Below are 18612 nucleotides of genomic sequence, written 5' to 3' on the forward strand. Positions count from 1 at the left end.
CATGCAACGAGTATTCGCTAAGCCTTCGCTAGGCGAGGCAGGAGCGAACGTGACAGTAGCTGACTTTTCTGTTCTGATTTTTCACTCATGTTTTATCATAGCCATGCATCATTTACCCGACCCTATTTACTGTTGTGATCTTTTTTTATGGTGTAATCCTCGATTACACCCTGATTTGGTGTTCTGACATGTTTTGTTGAGTTTTGTAAAGGTTCACATATCCCAGGAAAAGATTACTTGTTAGGTATTCCACTTTATTTGTGGGATACCCTTGTGGAGATTCACCCTGAATTACTCAACTGATTTTAATGTATTAATTTTATGGCAAAGATCCACCCTAAATTGCTTAATTGATCTTAATGTATTAATTTTAATGTGGGGATTCCTCCTAATTACCTAATTGATTGTAAAATACGGCCTATGAATATGTGATCTTGGACCTCTCTTTGTTGCTTTACGGTATTACGGTATTATGGTCATGTCCCGCGAATGTGGGGATACACTTAGCCAAGACCCTTCGATTAAATCATCATGTCCCTCTAAAATAAATCATAGCCCCTCGGATGTTGCCTTCGAATATATGATTTTGTCCCTCGATGACCCTTCGGTGTAGCCTACGGTTAAATGATGATAGTCCCTTCGAATGCTAAGGTATCCTTACAACCGTTGCTTTCAATGACCAAACGATGACCCTACAATGTCCCTTTACATCCAAAGGGATAAGACTACTTACTTCTCAATAGTAAGGACAGTTTTACCCTCACAAGGATAGGAAATGCCCATCAAGACCTTGGGTAGGTATAACTCTTAATTGCTTACTCACAAATCGAAATACTTTTCACACCTCACACCTTTTCAAGACATCTTTTAGAAAATCACCACTTGGTATACATTCATGCTAGAATCATTACCGAGTTATATTTTTCTAAACAACTTTCAAAACTAAACGAGATAACCACTTTGTATACATTCATACAAGAATCATTACAAAGTTAAATTCTCTTTTCAAAACACTTTCTAAACAATGCATAACCACTTTTTCCAGACAAACATAAGTGATCAAGCAATTAAGAGCCCATGGATAACCATGGATACAAAGGGTGCTAACACCTTCCCTTTGTATAATGTACCTCCCGAACCCAAAATCTAATTAAGGTCTTTCCTGTTCTTTTCCACCTTTCCTTATTGGATAAAAGAAAAGTCGGTGGCGACTCTTGCTATCCGCGACATTGCGATTAAAAGCAAAACACCCCAAGTCAGTTCACCGTATGACAGAACTGGCGACTCTGCTGGGGACACTTAAAAAGAGAGGTTACCTTAAAAACAAGATCACTTATTCAAATTGTCTGATTTACTTTTAAGGGATTGCTTGGGTATGTTATGCTTGAGTGAAAGATCCTACACCCGGATCTAGTGTACCTTAGGTAAGTAGCAAAAGATCATCGCGACTATCCGGCGTATACTGGAATGGTCAAAATGATGGCTACGGTTAATGTGACACTTTGGATGTCCTGATGTTCCTCATGTTTACTTGAGGAAAATTTTGGCTTCCGCGTGGTGTCATGAAAGCATTAACCAGACCTTTAGAACCCCAATTGACTCATCCTAGCCATTAGAAAGTAGTGAGATAACTGACTTCGGTTCCGACTGAGGTTGGTTGAGACTCGATACTACACTCTTTGAGATTGGACTTTAGGGAAGCTTCGGTCAACCACTTGGTGTTGCACTGAAGTGGACTTAAAGGAAGGTCAATGATTTGAGATCCTTCTAGAACCCGGTTACTATTCTAGGACAGGTTGAACCAACCAAACTTCAGTGGGGAGGGTACTTACCTTTGGAACTCATGCAAGCCTTAAAACCTAGAAATGATGATTGTGTGACCTGCTTGTGCTTGTTATTTACACAACATCATAACATCATAACATCATAACATCATAACATCATGACATCATGACATCATGACATCATGGCATTGTACTAACCATTTCAAGGACTTTAAACATTGAAAACATTTCATACATTGCATAGCATAACATCACATTGCATAACAGGTACTCTAAAGGGATCAATGTTCTCACGGTTTTCCTCCAAACAGAAAAATGGCCCTCGAACAAATTGTCAAGGATCTCCAGGCTCAGAATGCTCAACTCCAGGAGATGATCTTGAACTTATCTAAGGGGCAGGAGGAACTGAAGGCTCTATTGCTCGAGAAGAAAGACAAGAAACCTGTGAGTTACATCAACCCGGGAAGAAGGCTCAGAGGACAGGCTGCAGGAGTCAAGATTAGAATTCCGAAGGATCAAGGAGAGGAGACAGAAAATAATTCGGAAGATGAGAATGCTGATCCTTTCAACCATGAGGACGACGATGAAGATTATGAAAATGAACAATACTCTCCAAAAGATGATAAGTATAAGTTGCTGGAAGAACGCATGCTAGCTATGGAGGGTCAAAAGACGCCCAGTCTGGATTTCGAAAGCTTAAGTCTGGTCTCTGATGTGGTCATTCCTCGCAAATTCAAGATCCCCACTTTCACTATATACGATGGGGCATCTTGTCCTCAGATGCATCTGAGAGCTTATGTGAGAAAGATTCAGCCGTATACCACTGATAGGAAGCTATGGATCCATTTCTTCCAAGAGAGTCTGTCTGGCACACAGTTGGAGTGGTATTATCAGCTCGAGAGCTCTAACATCCGCACCTGGACTGATTTAGCGACAGCTTTCTACAAGCACTACCAGTATAATTCTGAATTGGCGCCTACTCGGCTACAGTTGCAGAATATGACTATGGGATCTAAAGAAAGCTTCAAAGAATATGCTCAGAAATGGAGAGATTTGGCTGGCAGAGTCAAACCCCCCATGACTGATCGAGAATTAGTGGACATGTTCATGGGTACACTGACTGGTCCATTCTACAACCATTTACTGGGAAGTTCTTCATCAGGTTTCACTGACCTTATATTGACGGGTGAACGTGTTGAAAGTGGTATTCGAAGTGGAAAGATACAGGCAGCTACTTCCGCAAGCACCAGAAAGACCCATCAGGGAAAGAATGAATCAAATGTTGTGTACGGTGAAAGGAGTCATAACAAGAAAAATCGTGACCATGCCGTTGGAGCAGTTACGATTGCAGCACCGCCATCTCAAAACTTCCAGCACAGGCAAGACAGGCCAAGAAGGCAGTTTACCAAGATCAATATGACTTTAGCACAAGCACTGCAGGGTATGCTAAAGGCAAATCTAATTACCCTCAGAGATCCTCCCACGAATCCCAACATTACTTCTTCCCGTTATAATCCCAATGCCAGGTGTGCATATCACTCCGATAGCCCCGGGCATGATACAAATGATTGTTGGTCATTGAAGAATAAGGTTCAGGATATGATCGACGCTGGGGAAATTGAATTTAAGCCTCCGGAGACTCCTAATGTCATCACTGCACCTATGCCTAACCATGACAAGGCTGTTAATGCTATCGATGATAATTCTCACATCACTACTGTAGCGGACTTAACATCTCCTCTCCTGACCATCAAGAAGAATTTATTGCAAGCTGGTTTATTTCCAGGTTGTGCTGAAAATTGTGATCTCTGTATACTCCGACCCGATGACTGCCCGAAGTTGAGAGATGGTATTCAACGGCTGATGGATGATCGCACAATTCTCTTCGAAAAGGTTCCTAAGGTGGAAAACCCTACTGAAGAAATATCTGTGATTGCTAGGTCCAAAGTTCCAGTGAAGATTACCGCTACTAGAGTACCTGTGAAGATTACTGCTGAGCCCAAGGTAGCTCCCCTAATCATTACTGCACCTGGCCCAGTACCGTATTCCTCAAGCAAAGCCATTCCGTGGAATTATGGAGGTGATATTTACATCCATGGTGTGAAGCAAGTTGGTAATTCTGCTAATCCTAATGACATTGTTGGGACTAGTAAAGTTACTCGAAGTGGAAGGATCTTCTCTCCAGAAATCTCGCCTCCCGCCCCTGAAACCCGAGGAAAGGAACCAGTTAACCCTTCTCAGTCAGGGACACCCGTCGAAGTTACTACTGAAGATGTTGCCAAACAAGAAATGGAAGAAATGCTGAAAATCATCCGCAAGAGTGATTTTGATGTGGTAGAACAGCTGGGGCATACTCCGTCTAAGATCTCGATGTTATCCTTGTTATTATCTTCTGAATCTCATGCCAAAGCGTTGATAAAATTCTTGAAGACTGCTCATGTACCTCAGGAGACCTCCGTCGATCAGTTCGAAAACTATGTTGCTAACCTGACTGTTGACAATGGCTTAGGCTTTTCCGATGCTGACCTGACACCAGCAGGAAAGAATCACAATAAAGCTCTGCATATCTCCATTGAGTGTAAAGGGATCACCTTGTCTCATGTGTTGATCGACAATGGCTCTTCTTTGAATGTACTATCAAAAGCCGTGCTCGATAAACTTGACTGTAAAAGCATTGAACTGAAGCCTAGTGACATTGTGGTGCGTGATTACGATGGTGCGAAGAGTGTTGTCCATGGTGAAGTGGTTCTCCCTATCAAGATAGGGCCTCAAGTCTTCAACACTATCTTTCACGTAATGAACATTCTTCCTGCCTATTCCTGCTTGCTGGGACGCCCTTGGATTCATGGGGCAAGTGTTGTAGCTTCATCTCTCCATCAAAAGTTGAGATATCCAATAGAGGGTAAGATTGTCACGGTGTGTGGAGAAGAAGAGTACATTGTCAGTAGTGTGCAGGCCTTCAGATACGTTGAGATGAATGGCGAATTCTTTGAGACTCCTTCTCAGTCATTTGAAGTAGTTCCTCCGACTAATCCTGTCCTTAAGCCGACTTCCTGTGTGCCCAAGGTTATCCGTGCTCCTCCTGCCATGATTTCTCTGAAAGATGCCCAAGCCGTGGTTGAAAATGGTGGTCGTGCTGGTTGGGGTCAACTGATCAACGTACCATACAAGTCCGACAAGTCTGGTCTGGGATTTAACTCTGAAAAGATGGTCAAAGATCAAATTAATGTTGTAGAAGATGCTGATAGCGATTGCGATCTGGATAGCTGGATTTTCCCAACAATTGGTGACGGACTCAATAATTGGAAGGCTGAAGACACTATCCCGATTCCCTTTAGTCAGGAGTAATTGTTATTGTCTGTTTTAGTGTTGCATTTTTTTAATTTTTACAATTGAACTTCTTAAAGCATTGTGTCTATGCCCGGGGCACAATAGCTAATTTGTTAAGGGTTTTGTCATTTTCATAAGCATATTCACATTCAATAAATGAATGGACTTTTTGCATTCAAATATTGCGCTCTTTATCTTTCCTGTCATCTTCCGAAAAAGCTATGTTTTCTTACACACACTCACGTAACGAATTGCAGATCCATACCCACTCTGGATCCTGTTGATAATAGTTCTACTACATTTTAATTATGACTTCGAAAATCCGATCTACCAAGCCGAGGATGGAAGTGAGGAAGATTGTGAAGTACCTGGAGAACTTGCCAGACTGGTACTGCAAGAAGAGAAGACTATACAGCCGCATGAAGAGTCAATCGAAATTGTAAACCTGGGTACTGAAGGGGACAAGAGAGAAGTCAAAATAGGAGCAGGCTTGGAAAACAGTATTAAAGAAAGATTGATTCAGATGTTACATGACTATGTAGAGATTTTTGCTTGGTCTTATGAAGACATGCCAGGACTGGATACTGATATAGTAGTGCATCGTTTGCCAACGAAGGAAGATTGTCGTCCTGTTAAGCAAAAGGTTCGCCGCATGCGTCCTGAAATGTCTGAGAAAATCAAAGCCGAGGTTATGAAACAATTTGATGCAGGTTTTCTGGCTGTTACTTCTTATCCTCAACGGGTTGCTAATGTGGTACCGGTACCGAAGAAGGATGGTAATGTGCGAATGTGTGTCGATTACAGAGATTTGAATAAAGCGAGTCCCAAAGATGACTTTCCACTCCCGCACATTGATGTTCTGGTAGACAATACCGCTCAACACAAAGTATTCTCCTTCATGGATGGATTCTCGGGTTATAACCAGATTAAGATGGCACCTGAAGACATGGAGAAAACTACATTTGTGACGCAATGGGGCACTTTCTGTTACAAAGTAATGCCATTCGGTTTAAAGAACGCCGGGGCAACGTACCAGCGTGCTATGGTGGTTTTGTTCCATGATATGATTCATCATGAAATAGAAGTATATGTGGATGACATGATAGCCAGATCTCATACTGAAGAAGAATATCTCGATCATTTGTACAAATTGTTTGAGAGGTTGAAGAAATACAAGCTGAGATTGAACCCGAACAAATGCACCTTTGGAGTAAGATCCGGTAAACTCTTGGAATTTATTGTCAGTGGTAAAGGAATTGAGGTTGACCCGGCTAAGGTGAGAGCTATCCAAGAGATGCCAGTGCCCCGTACAGATAAGGAAGTCAGAGGTTTCTTGGGACGTTTGAATTACATCGCCCGATTTATCTCCCATTTAACTGCTACCTGCAAACCCATCTTCAAACTACTGAGGAAGAATCAAGAGATGATATGGAATGGTGAATGTCAAGAAGCTTTTGACAAAATCAAGAAGTATCTCCAGGAACCTCCGATCCTGATGCCACCAGCTGAAGGAAGACCTCTAATCATGTATTTGACCGTGTTAGAAAATTCAATGGGGTGTGTGTTGGGGCAACATGACGAGTCTGGTCGAAAAGAGCATGCCATATACTACCTTACCAAAAAGTTTACCGACTGTGAAACAAGATACTCACTGCTCAAGAAAACTTGCTGTGCTTTGGCCTGGGCTGCTCGCCGACTAAGACAGTATATGTTGAATCATACCACTTTGCTGATTTCTAAGATGGATCCCATCAAATACATATTTGAGAAACCGGCCCTCTCCGAAAGAATAGCGAGATGGCAGATGATGTTAACAGAGTATGATATCCAGTATACTACCCAGAAAGCAATCAAAGGAAGCGTGCTGGCCGATCATTTGGCTCATCAAGCAGTGGATGATTACCAATATATGAATTTTGAGTTCCCAGATGAGGATGTCATGCTTGTTACTGATTATGAAGAACCTGGACCAGATGAAGGACCCGAACTAGGATCCCGATGGACTATGGTTTTCGATGGATCTTCTAATGCGTTGGGTAATGGTGTTGGTGTTGTAATTATTTCTCCCAAGGGTTGCCATACGCCTTTCACTGCTAGACTATGTTTCGATTGTACCAACAATATGGCCGAGTATGAAGCATGTATTTTGGGACTCAGAGCTGCTATAGACCTGAGAATCAAGTTTTTGAGTGTGTACGGAGACTCAGCATTAGTAATCAGTCAGATCAAAGGAGAATGGGACACTAAACATCCGAATCTCATCCCTTATCGAGAGCGGGTGTTGACATTAATCCCATACTTTGAAAAAATTACATTCGAACATATTCCACGAGAAGAGAATCAGTTGGCAGACGCCTTGGCCACCATGTCATCTATGTTCAGAGTCAGATGGGACAATGGAGCTCCCAGGATCACCATTGAACGACTAGATGAACCAGCGTATTGTTATGAACTTAACGCTGATGAAGTAGAAGAGAAACCTTGGTTCCACGAAGTAGAAAGATATTTAGAAGCTCGGGAATACCCTGAAGGGGCATCCATCAATGATAGAAAATTCCTGAGGAAGTTCTCCGCTAAGTTCTTTTTGAGTAATGGAGTATTATACAAACGTAATCATGATTCGACCTTGCTTCGCTGTGTGGACAAAAAGGAAGCCGAAAAGATTATGGAAGACATGCATGACGGTATGTTTGAGACCCATTCTAGTGGACATACGATGGCCAAGAAGATTCTGAGATCAGGGTATTATTGGTCTACCATGGAAGCTGATTGCCACCATCACTCCAGAACTTGTCACAAGTGCCAGATCTATGCGGATAAAGTACATGTGCCTCCTGCTCCTTTAAACATGTTGACAGCCCCTTGGCCCTTTGCAATGTGGGGCATTGATATGATTGGGGAGATTAAACCTACTGCTTCTAATGGGCATCGTTTCATCCTTGTTGCTATTGATTACTTTACAAAGTGGGTAGAGGCAGCCTCATTTGCTTCTGTCACCAAGAATGTGGTGGCACGATTCATCAAGAGTAATCTCATTTGTCGATATGGCATTCCTGAAAGAGTTATCACTGACAATGGCACCAATTTAAACAACAAAATGATTACTGAACTCTGCACGCAGTTCAAGATAAAACACCATAACTCTTCTCCATACCGGCCAAAGATGAACGGCGCCGTGGAGGCTGCTAATAAGAATATCAAGAAGATCATGCAAAAGATGACAGTAACGTACAAAGACTGGCATGAGATGTTACCATTTGCTCTTCATGGTTATCGCACTTCAGTATGCACTTCGACAGGGGCAACTCCTTTCTCTTTAGTCTATGGAATGGAAGCCGTCCTACCGGTAGAGGTTCAGATTCCCTCTCTAAGAATCATGAAAGAGGCAGGTTTAGACGAGGATGAATGGATTCAGACTCGACTCGATCAGATAAATTTGATTGATGAAAAGAGACTTGCGGCTGTTTGTCATGGGCAGATATATCAGAAGCGTATGACCCGGACATTTAACAAAAAGGTCAAGAGACAAGTGTATCAAGTCGGCGACTTGGTGATCAAGCGTATCATTCTACCACAAGGTGATCCCAGAGGCAAATGGACTCCCACATACGAAGGGCCATTTGTAGTTAAGAAGGCATTCTCTGGCGGAGCCATGATGCTTACCACAATGGATGGCGAAGACTTCCCGCATCCCGTGAACGCAGACATAGTCAAAAAATACTACGCATAAAAGAGACCCGCTAGGTCGATGTACCTAGACAAAAGTAAGGGCATCCCGGCGAACCAAAAGGGTTCGGGCAAAAATTAGGGATAAACACATAAAAATGTACACCCGGCAAGTCGAAAACCTGAAAAGGCGGCTTGGGCAAAAAAGGGTATCCTGGTGGACTGAAGACCTGAAAAGGTGGTCCAGACAAAAATTAGGGATTAAAAGCGTATGACTATGTCCCGTTCTCAGTCAACTTCATCCAAGTTCAAGGGACTGAGCAAGCCAATCACTTCTATCCGACAGCCGGAGATGAGATGCTTGAAGACATAATGACAGTAGTAGAATTAAAATCAACAGGGCTTTTCCTTCATAGCTTTTCTTTATGTTCTCGACAATTTCCTCTTACTAGGATTTCTGTCTCCGTGTACACAAATTGCCTGTTTATAGGCCCTCTTTCAAAATCAATATAATTTTATTTCCAAAAAGATGCTTTTGTTTTACTTTTTCTGTTTTGTTTGCGTAAACGTCCATTGATTTAATTTGAATTAATATATGCATTTGAATATGATCGATGTGTACCAAAAATGCATGCATAAAATAGAAATAGCGATTACTACAAGACTTCAGGTTCGAGGAGAAGGTCTAACCATGCTTTCCAATGAAGCCGTTGCTAATTCTATTCCCCAGCAAAGCCAGTTATTCCCCAGAAGCAATTGGCATTACTAGACAAATTGGTCATCTCTTCCACCCCCAGCCAGGCTTCTGTTAAACATTTCTACCATCAGACAGAAATCAAGTATCCCTAGCTGAGAAAGGGTCATCAATACAAGTATCTCCAACCAGAAGATGGGGATTTATTTTCCCCAGGGAGTCGCAAAAAAAAAAAAAAAAAAACTTTTCAGACGCATAATTCATTCATTACATCATTTCACAGCACCCGCATGCATACATTGTTCGCATTTTATTTTCATAAACATAAAATATCTCATGCATCATGACATGGCATGAGACTAAATTTGTTTTGCAGGTTAATTATCATCCTGATACAGTCAAACAAAGGTCCATTCAGACGGACATCTTTATCAATTACATTCAAGATTCGACTACACCCCAGATATTCATTGTAAATACAGCAAATGTTATCAGATACAGCCTAACGTACGGTTCATTCTGATTCGGCTCAACATATGACTCCTTCAACTCAGATGCGATCTAACGTACGATCCATTCTGACTTTCAGCAACTCCAATACGGTCTAGCGTACGATCCATTTGGACCTTCAAATCCTCAGATAATGCCTAGCGTACGGTACATTCCGGGGTGTAGTCTAGCGTACGACTACTTTCTTCTTCAGATACAGCCTAACGTACGGCTCATTCTGCAACTCCAATACGGTCTAGGGTACGACCCATTTGGACCTTCAAATCCTCAGATACTGCCTAGCGTACGGTACATTCCGGGGTGTAGTCTAGCGTACGACTACTTTCTTCTTCAGACACAGCCTAACGTACGACTCATTCTGCAACTCCAATACGGTCTAGCGTACGACCCATTTGGACCTTCAAATCCTCAGATACTGCCTAGCGTACGGTACATTCTGGGATGTAGTCTAGCGTACGACTACTTTCTTCTTCAGATACAACCTAACGTACGACTCATTCTGCAACTCAGATACGATCTAGAGTACGATCCATTCCGATCTTTCATCCCCAGTGAAGTCACCCGCCTAAGGAACAACTCACTCTACTATTCAGATACGGTCTAGCGTATGATCCATTCTGATCCCTTATCCCCAACAGCGTATAACACACTCTGACTCCCCAGCGAAGACGACAGCATAATGGATGACTCATTATACGGTCTAGCGTATGACCCGGTGTGGCACCCATGTCTGCAAATTAGTCTGATGTGCGACGCAATCTGAAGCTCTCATCATCAAACTTCCTGGATGGCATCTTTAAGCCCATCTCTATCAAGACTAATTGACAAGTGCAAATTTTTGGGGGTACAAAGCGTCGAAAAACCAGGATGAAGAGGTCCAAGTAAGAGAGAAAGTACGAGCGACATTGTTATCACCATCAGATTTGTCGATTATAAAGTTGGGAGTTGTAGATAAATATAATTTTGAAATTTTGACCGTCGACGACGACGAGGAAAGTGATTGGCGTAAACCGCTAGTCGATTATTTACGTAATCCTGTGGGGTCGACAGATCGAAAGATAAAATATAGGGCCCTTAGCTACGTCTTGGTGAATGATGAACTATTCAAAAAGACAGTTGAAGAAGTGTTACTAAAATGCCTAGGAGAAAGCGAGGCATATGTGGCTGTGTCTAGCATACATAGTGGAGCGTGTGGGGCGCATCAAGCGGGTTTAAAGATGAAATGGCTCTTGATGCGCTCAGGAGTTTATTGGCCTTCAATGTTGAAAGATTGCATTGAATTTGCTAAAAGCTATCAGGAATGCCAATTGCATGAGGGCATACAACATGTGCTTGCAAGCAAGTTGCATACAATTGTGAAGCCCTGGCCTTTTCGAGGGTGGGCACTGGATGTTATCGGAGAAATAAAACCAGCCTCGCCGAAACAACAAAGGTATGTTTTGGTCGGTATCGACTATTTCACAAAATGGGTCGAAGTCGTGGCATTAACAAATGTAGACCAAGAGGCTGTGATAGATTTGTCCAAAGTCATATCATCTGCAGATTTGGCATCCCAGAAACAATCACAACCGACTAGGGGTCAGCTTTTACTGGTCGAAAAGTGCAAGATTTTGCAAAAGAAATGGGAATCAAATTACTGACTTCTACCCCCTATTACGCACAGGCGAATGGCCAAGTCGAAGCTGCCAATAAGGTGATCATCAGCCTAATAAAGAAACATATAGGCAAGAAGCCAAGAAATTGGCATAAGACGTTAGATCAAGCTTTGTGGGCATGTCGAACGTCACCAAAAGAAGCAACTGGAACAACTCCATTTCGACTGGTATATGGGCACGATGCAGTGTTACCAGTAGAGATTCAGGTTCAGGCAGTTAGAACCCAAAGGCAATATGAAATACCTTCTAAAGATTATTGGAGCATGATGACAGACGAACTGGTCGATTTAGATGAGGAGAGAATGTTAGCCTTGGATTCACTACAAAGGCAGAAAAAAAAGTCGCCAGAGCCTACAATAAAAAGGTGAAAGGAAAAATGTTCGCTGTCGACGATCTAGTTTGGAGAGTGATCCTGCCTATGGATAGAAATGATAAAGTTTTAGGAAAATGGTCCCCTAATTGGGAAGGACCGTTTAAGGTTTTGCAAGCCTTCTCTAATAACGCCTACGAGGTCGAAGAGTTGGCACCAGATAGGCGAATCTTAAGGGTAAATGGAAAATACTTGAAAAAATATAGGCTTCTCCTTCAAGAGGTCAAGATTTTGTCAAACTAAATGACTGTCGAATAAACTATGTTGGAGAAAATTATGTTGGAAACCAGCTACAAAAGACACAGAAAATAAAAACACGGTGCTAAAATAGAATGATGACATTAAATTGGTAAAAAGCCATTGTTCAAATATTACACAAAAATAAAAGCGGTCAAAGTTTACCGAATTTGGATTGAAAAGATTTAAGCTCAAAGTTGTAATGGAGAGACGTAGGTTCCAAGGTGTCGGCATGGGCTTTAAGTTGTTCAAGCTTCTTCTCAACAGTCGAAAGCTCTTCAGCTACCGCTAAGGCATCGCCGATGGTCTGCTGCACAGTGGTTTGGGCAGGTTTTAGAACTTCGTCGATAAAGCACAACTCCTCCTTTGTAATTGACTCCAACTCACTGTCCAAAGTAGCAATTTGACGCCGAAGGGCATCAATTTTCTGGTGTATCTCAGCGGCCCTTGTTTGTTTGGAGGTCAACTCTTTTTTCTTTTCATCAATAGTCCCCAGCAGTTTGGTGACTGTCATACCCCAAAATTTACCCATTAATCTTGCAAAACATTTCTCGAAGCACTCCAACTTATTCTGCAAGGCACTGACCTTAAAGGAACAAAGGCCCAGCTCACGAGTGGCCCAATCCGGAAAATGGCCCAAACTGGCCTGCTCGCTAGGCGAGCAACTCCTTCGCCTAGCGAACCCTTCGCCACACGCTCGCCTAGCGAAGCTTGCGATATATCAGAATTTTCGGGCTTCATTCTGAGCCCATTAGGTCACCACAATCACTATAAATACCGACACTTCAGTCACGAAAAGGAAAAAAAACGAAAACGGAAAAAGGAGAACCCTAGCAAGCAAACCCTAACACTCACGGGAGGCAAACCCTGAAGGAACTCGGCGGCATAAAGGTTTACCTCTGCCCAATTCAATCCGATTTGCCGAAGTCGCCATTCAATTGCAAACAGGTTTACATTGCTATTACTGCCTTATGTTCTTAATTTGCATATGGTATCATGATTAAATTTCTGAAAATATCTTAAGTTTGGCATGTGAATTTTGGTATGTACCTGAATACCTTAAATGATTAACCATATAATTGCTGTAATGAAAGCCATAAGGCATAAAATTGGTTGAAATTGTGTTGATATCAAAACCAGAATCCGCAGCCGCTCGCTAGCACATCGCTAAGCGAGCATGCAGCGAGTATTCGCTAAGCCTTCGCTGTAACACCCTTCTAAAATTCCCCAAATATTTAATTAGAATAACAATATATCAATCAGAGTAATACGCAATTAAGGGTGTCACACAATCATTTCACACCATTCGTCATAATAACTGTCATGCTCTTTTATTATATCAAAACATAAAGCATTGCAAAATACGCAGCGGATAGAGATCAAATCGATCATTCAACACATGTAACACATTACATGAGAATTATTCAACAAGGTGAAACATCCCGTCCCGATGTTACATCTATCAGAGCATGACCCACTAAGGAGACTACACTAGACCCCAAGCACTAGCTTCTACTCAATCACTGCTCGTTACCTGAAAAATAGTTGTAAGGGTGAGTTCCTCAATCGATATGATAAGCATTATAAAATATCATGTCATGTTAAGTAATTTGACACATTAATCACCCTAATCACATCACACATTCAGTAACGGCACATCAACTCAAACGTCATACTCAATATCAACACAAGCACCACTGCTCAATTAAATTAAATACTCATACAACAAACCAACAAAATGCAACTCTAATGAGACTCGACTCGTCATGCATGTGGTACCATTTGGAGTAAAACTCCCAACTTAAAATTTGCCAATTTAACGAGGCATCAAGGCTTAAGCCTTCAACTTTCAACTTTTGCCAATCCAGGCCAACGTGGTGTGAGCAAAGCTCCGACTTAATGCATATGAATTCCGACAACATGATAACAATAGCAACACAACAATGTCTTCAACATAATCAACTTATAATCAACTTTGACATACACGACTTTAAATTCCGACAACAGGATAATAAATGCAACACAACAATGTTTTCAACATAATCAACTTATAATCAACTTTGACATCAACTAAGTACTATATAATTCCATTCCAAAACGTACACAAGATTCAATTATCAATTTTTTCTCTTTTCCCACAGTGTTAACCGGTTAACGCCCTGGGTTAACCGGTTAATTTAGTCAACGGAAGTGCTAACTTAGAAAATCCTTCAATAAACCTTCTATAATATCCAGCTAACCCCAAAAAGCTTCTAATCTCGGTAACCGACTTAGGAGTCTCCCATTGCAATACAGCTTCTACCTTGGAAGGATCTACAGCAATACCTTTTCCTGAAATTACATGGCCGAGAAAACTGACTTCTCTTAACCAAAATTCACACTTGGACAGCTTCGCATACAATTTCTTATCTTTCAAAACATCCAACACTAATCTCAAATGTTCCTTGTGCTCTTCTTCGGACTTAGAGTAAATCAAAATATCATCAATAAATACTACCACAAAATGATCCAGATAAGTATGGAAAATACGATTCATGTATTCCATAAATACTCCCGGCGCATTAGTCACACCGAAAGGCATCACAGAATACTCATAATGTCCATACCGAGTTCTGAACGCTGTCTTCTGGATGTCTTCATCTTTCACTTTGATCTGATGATAGCTCGATCTCAAATCAATTTTACTGAACACACAAGCACCCACTAATTGATCCATCAAATCATCTATTCTCGGTAGTGGATACTTATTCTTGATCGTTACTTTATTCAATTGTCTATAATCGATACAAAGCCTCATACTACCATCCTTCTTCTTTACTAGCAACACTGGAGCTCCCCACGGTGACACACTTGGTCTTATAAACTTCTTCTCAAGTAAGTCTTCCAATTGCTTCTTTAATTCACACAATTCGGATGCCGACATTCTATACGGTGCCATCGAAACAGGCCTAGTACCAGGCACCAAATCAATAGTAAATTTAACTTCCCTCTCTGGCGGCACACTAGGAATTTCATCAGGAAAAACTTCAGGGAATTCTTTCACCACTAACAGTTCCTCTATCTTAGCTTTACTCTCAACCGACAACGTCGCCATCAAAGAAAACATCAGAGCTCCCTCTTTCATCAATTTTCGCAATTCTCTGAAAGGTAATAAGTCAACTCCTTCCTCTTCAGGAGTGGAAAACCTCACCGACTTATGATGACAATTTATATGAACATAATTATACTCCAACCAGTTCATACCAAGAATTACATCCATCCCACCCAACGGCAAACATACTAAATCAACATAGAAATCTTTATCGAAGATCGACAAAGGACAATTTAAACACACCAAGGAAGTAGTTATTGATCCCTTAGTTGGGGTCTCAACAATCAATTCACCATCCAAAGCGGACAATTTTAAACCCAGTCTTCGAGCACAGTCAGCAGAAATAAAACAGTGTGTAGCACCGGTATCAATAATAGTAATTAAAGGAGTACCATTTATGAAACATGTACCTCGGATAAGTCTGTCCTCACTGGAGGTTTGAGTTCCGGTAAATGCGAACACCTTTCCAGTTTGAGATTTCTTTGGCTTCTGACACTGACTTCCAATATGCCCTTCTTCGCCACAATTAAAACAAATCATTTCCTTGTGCTTGCAATCAGCTATTGCATGGCCAGTCTTACCACAGCGAAAACACCTCTTTACTTTAGCAGTGCATACATTACTCTTATGACCAGCCTGACCACATTTGAAGCAAACTATACCAGTAGGAGCACCTCCCCTACTAGTCCTCTGAGCCGGAGCAGCTCCTTGTTTCCCTTTTCCCACTGGAGCATCATACGGCTTGCCACGATTTTGATGTTGCTTGCCCCTGCGGTCACTGACAATCTTGTAATGAGCATTATTGTCTTCTTCAAATATCCTGCAGCTATCCACCAATTCAGTAAAAATGCGTATCTTCTGATACCCAACAGCCTTCTTAATTTCAGAGCGCAGTCCGTTCTCAAACTTGATGCACTTTGAAAATTCAGCACCAGCACCAGTGTAATGAGGATAAAATTTGGACAACTCCACAAATTTTGCAGCATAATCAGTGACAGACAAGTTTCCTTGCTTCAGCTCAAGGAACTCAATTTCTTTCTTACCACGGACATCCTCCGGATAATACTTTCTCATGAATTCCCTACGGAATACATCCCAAGTAATGACTTCACCTGCCACGGTCAACCTCTCGTGAGTCTCTAGCCACCAGTCATCAGCTTCGACTGCTAGCATGTGAGTACCATACCGAACCTTCTGAGCTGGAGTGCAATCCATAACACGGAAGATTCTCTCGATCTCTTTCAACCATCCCAAGGCTGCATCTGGATCATGCTTCCCTTTAAACACCGGCGGATTCTCTCTTTGAAAAGTCGCCAAGCTACGTGATCCAGCATCTCCACCAGCATTTGGCAAGTTCTGCACAGCTTGTGCCATCGCTTGCATTGCGGCAGCCATTGCAGCGTCATTCCTTCCAGCCATTTCAACTTATCACCACAACACAACTTAAAAGTTAGATTAGTAACAATACACAATTGTTAGACAGTAACGACACGACAACTGGCCGGACAGACCGACCTGCTCTGATACCACTAATGTAACACCCTTCTAAAATTCCCCAAATATTTAATTAGAATAACAATATATCAATCAGAGTAATACGCAATTAAGGGTGTCACACAATCATTTCACACCATTCGTCATAATAACTGTCATGCTCTTTTATTATATCAAAACATAAAGCATTGCAAAATACGCAGCGGATAGAGATCAAATCGATCATTCAACACATGTAACACATTACATGAGAATTATTCAACAAGGTGAAACATCCCGTCCCGATGTTACATCTATCAGAGCATGACCCACTAAGGAGACTACACTAGACCCCAAGCACTAGCTTCTACTCAATCACTGCTCGTTACCTGAAAAATAGTTGTAAGGGTGAGTTCCTCAATCGATATGATAAGCATTATAAAATATCATGTCATGTTAAGTAATTTGACACATTAATCACCCTAATCACATCACACATTCAGTAACGGCACATCAACTCAAACGTCATACTCAATATCAACACAAGCACCACTGCTCAATTAAATTAAATACTCATACAACAAACCAACAAAATGCAACTCTAATGAGACTCGACTCGTCATGCATGTGGTACCATTTGGAGTAAAACTCCCAACTTAAAATTTGCCAATTTAACGAGGCATCAAGGCTTAAGCCTTCAACTTTCAACTTTTGCCAATCCAGGCCAACGTGGTGTGAGCAAAGCTCCGACTTAATGCATATGAATTCCGACAACATGATAACAATAGCAACACAACAATGTCTTCAACATAATCAACTTATAATCAACTTTGACATACACGACTTTAAATTCCGACAACAGGATAATAAATGCAACACAACAATGTTTTCAACATAATCAACTTTGACATCAACTAAGTACTATATAATTCCATTCCAAAACGTACACAAGATTCAATTATCAATTTTTCTCTTTTCCCACAGTGTTAACCGGTTAACGCCCTGGGTTAACCGGTTAACGCAGACAAAACACGCTTTCTGGCAAAACTCAACAGTGTTAACCGGTTAACGCCCTGGGTTAACCGGTTAACGCAGACAGAACAGCAATATTTCCACAACTCACAACAGTGTTAACCGGTTAATGCCCTGGGTTAACCGGTTAACGCAAGACAGAAAGCTGTTCCTGCGCTAACACGAAGCAGAATGCAGAATTCTCCGCATTTTCCGCCGTTGGAGGACTTCCGGACCTCCGATTCCAATTCCGTAAAAAGCGATACGCTCGGGGAATCACGACTCACACAATTACCGATTCAATCACAGCTTAAACACAGTTTATTCATCACAAATTTTCAGCACTCATCATCCCAATTAGGGTCAATTCAACGGTTTATCACTACCCATTACATGTTAATCTATAATACCCATTAAACGACGATAAACCCCCCTTACCTGAATTAATCCGGCGAATCTTTAAGCTTCAAGCTTCTCTCTTCTCCAACCTTCTTCCTCTTGCTCTGCTCTTTGCCCTTTTCCTCTTTTCAGCCGCTTCTCTGCTTTTCACGTAAAACCCTCTTTACCAAAAAATAGAACTCTTTTCCTTATTCCAACTTATATACTCCAATAATAAAAATCCAATAATATTATTCCAATAATAATAATAATCCAATAATTCCAATTATTTAATTAAATTAATAAATATAATATTAACTTAAATTAAATAATTATCTTATTTTTATATCGGGGTGTTACAACTCTCCCCCACTAAAAGAGTTTTCGTCCTCGAAAACATACCTCAAGGGAAT

At 41.4% G+C, this 18612-nt stretch overlaps 1 protein-coding gene across 1 annotated transcript; it reads right to left on the bottom strand.

The window, feature by feature from the left end:
* Positions 1-12400: 12400 nt before the first annotated feature.
* Positions 12401-16967, bottom strand: LOC127095460 (uncharacterized). Its single transcript, XM_051034145.1, has 3 exons — positions 16235-16967; positions 15249-16147; positions 12401-12632 (listed from the first exon to the last, which is right to left on the bottom strand). The coding sequence occupies exons 1-3, from the start codon at positions 16754-16756 to the stop codon at positions 12401-12403; spliced, it is 1653 nt and encodes a 550-aa protein (XP_050890102.1). The 5' UTR covers positions 16757-16967.
* Positions 16968-18612: the final 1645 nt, after the last annotated feature.

Source organism: Lathyrus oleraceus, chromosome 6, assembly GCF_024323335.1.
Source record: "Lathyrus oleraceus cultivar Zhongwan6 chromosome 6, CAAS_Psat_ZW6_1.0, whole genome shotgun sequence".
Classification (NCBI taxonomy): domain Eukaryota; kingdom Viridiplantae; phylum Streptophyta; class Magnoliopsida; order Fabales; family Fabaceae; genus Lathyrus; species Lathyrus oleraceus.

Excerpts from the sequence above, each read along its gene's own strand:
- LOC127095460 (XM_051034145.1), bottom strand. The coding sequence starts at position 16,756 with ATGGCTGGAAGGAATGACGCTGCAATGGCTGCCGCAATGCAAGCGATG. Across the intron at positions 16,148-16,234 it reads AGTGCATCAAGTTTGAGAAC|GAAGACAATAATGCTCATTA; the intron begins GGACTGCGCTCT and ends AGGATATTTGAA. Across the intron at positions 12,633-15,248 it reads TTTCCTGATGAAATTCCTAG|TGAGTTGGAGTCAATTACAA; the intron begins TGTGCCGCCAGA and ends TACTTTGGACAG.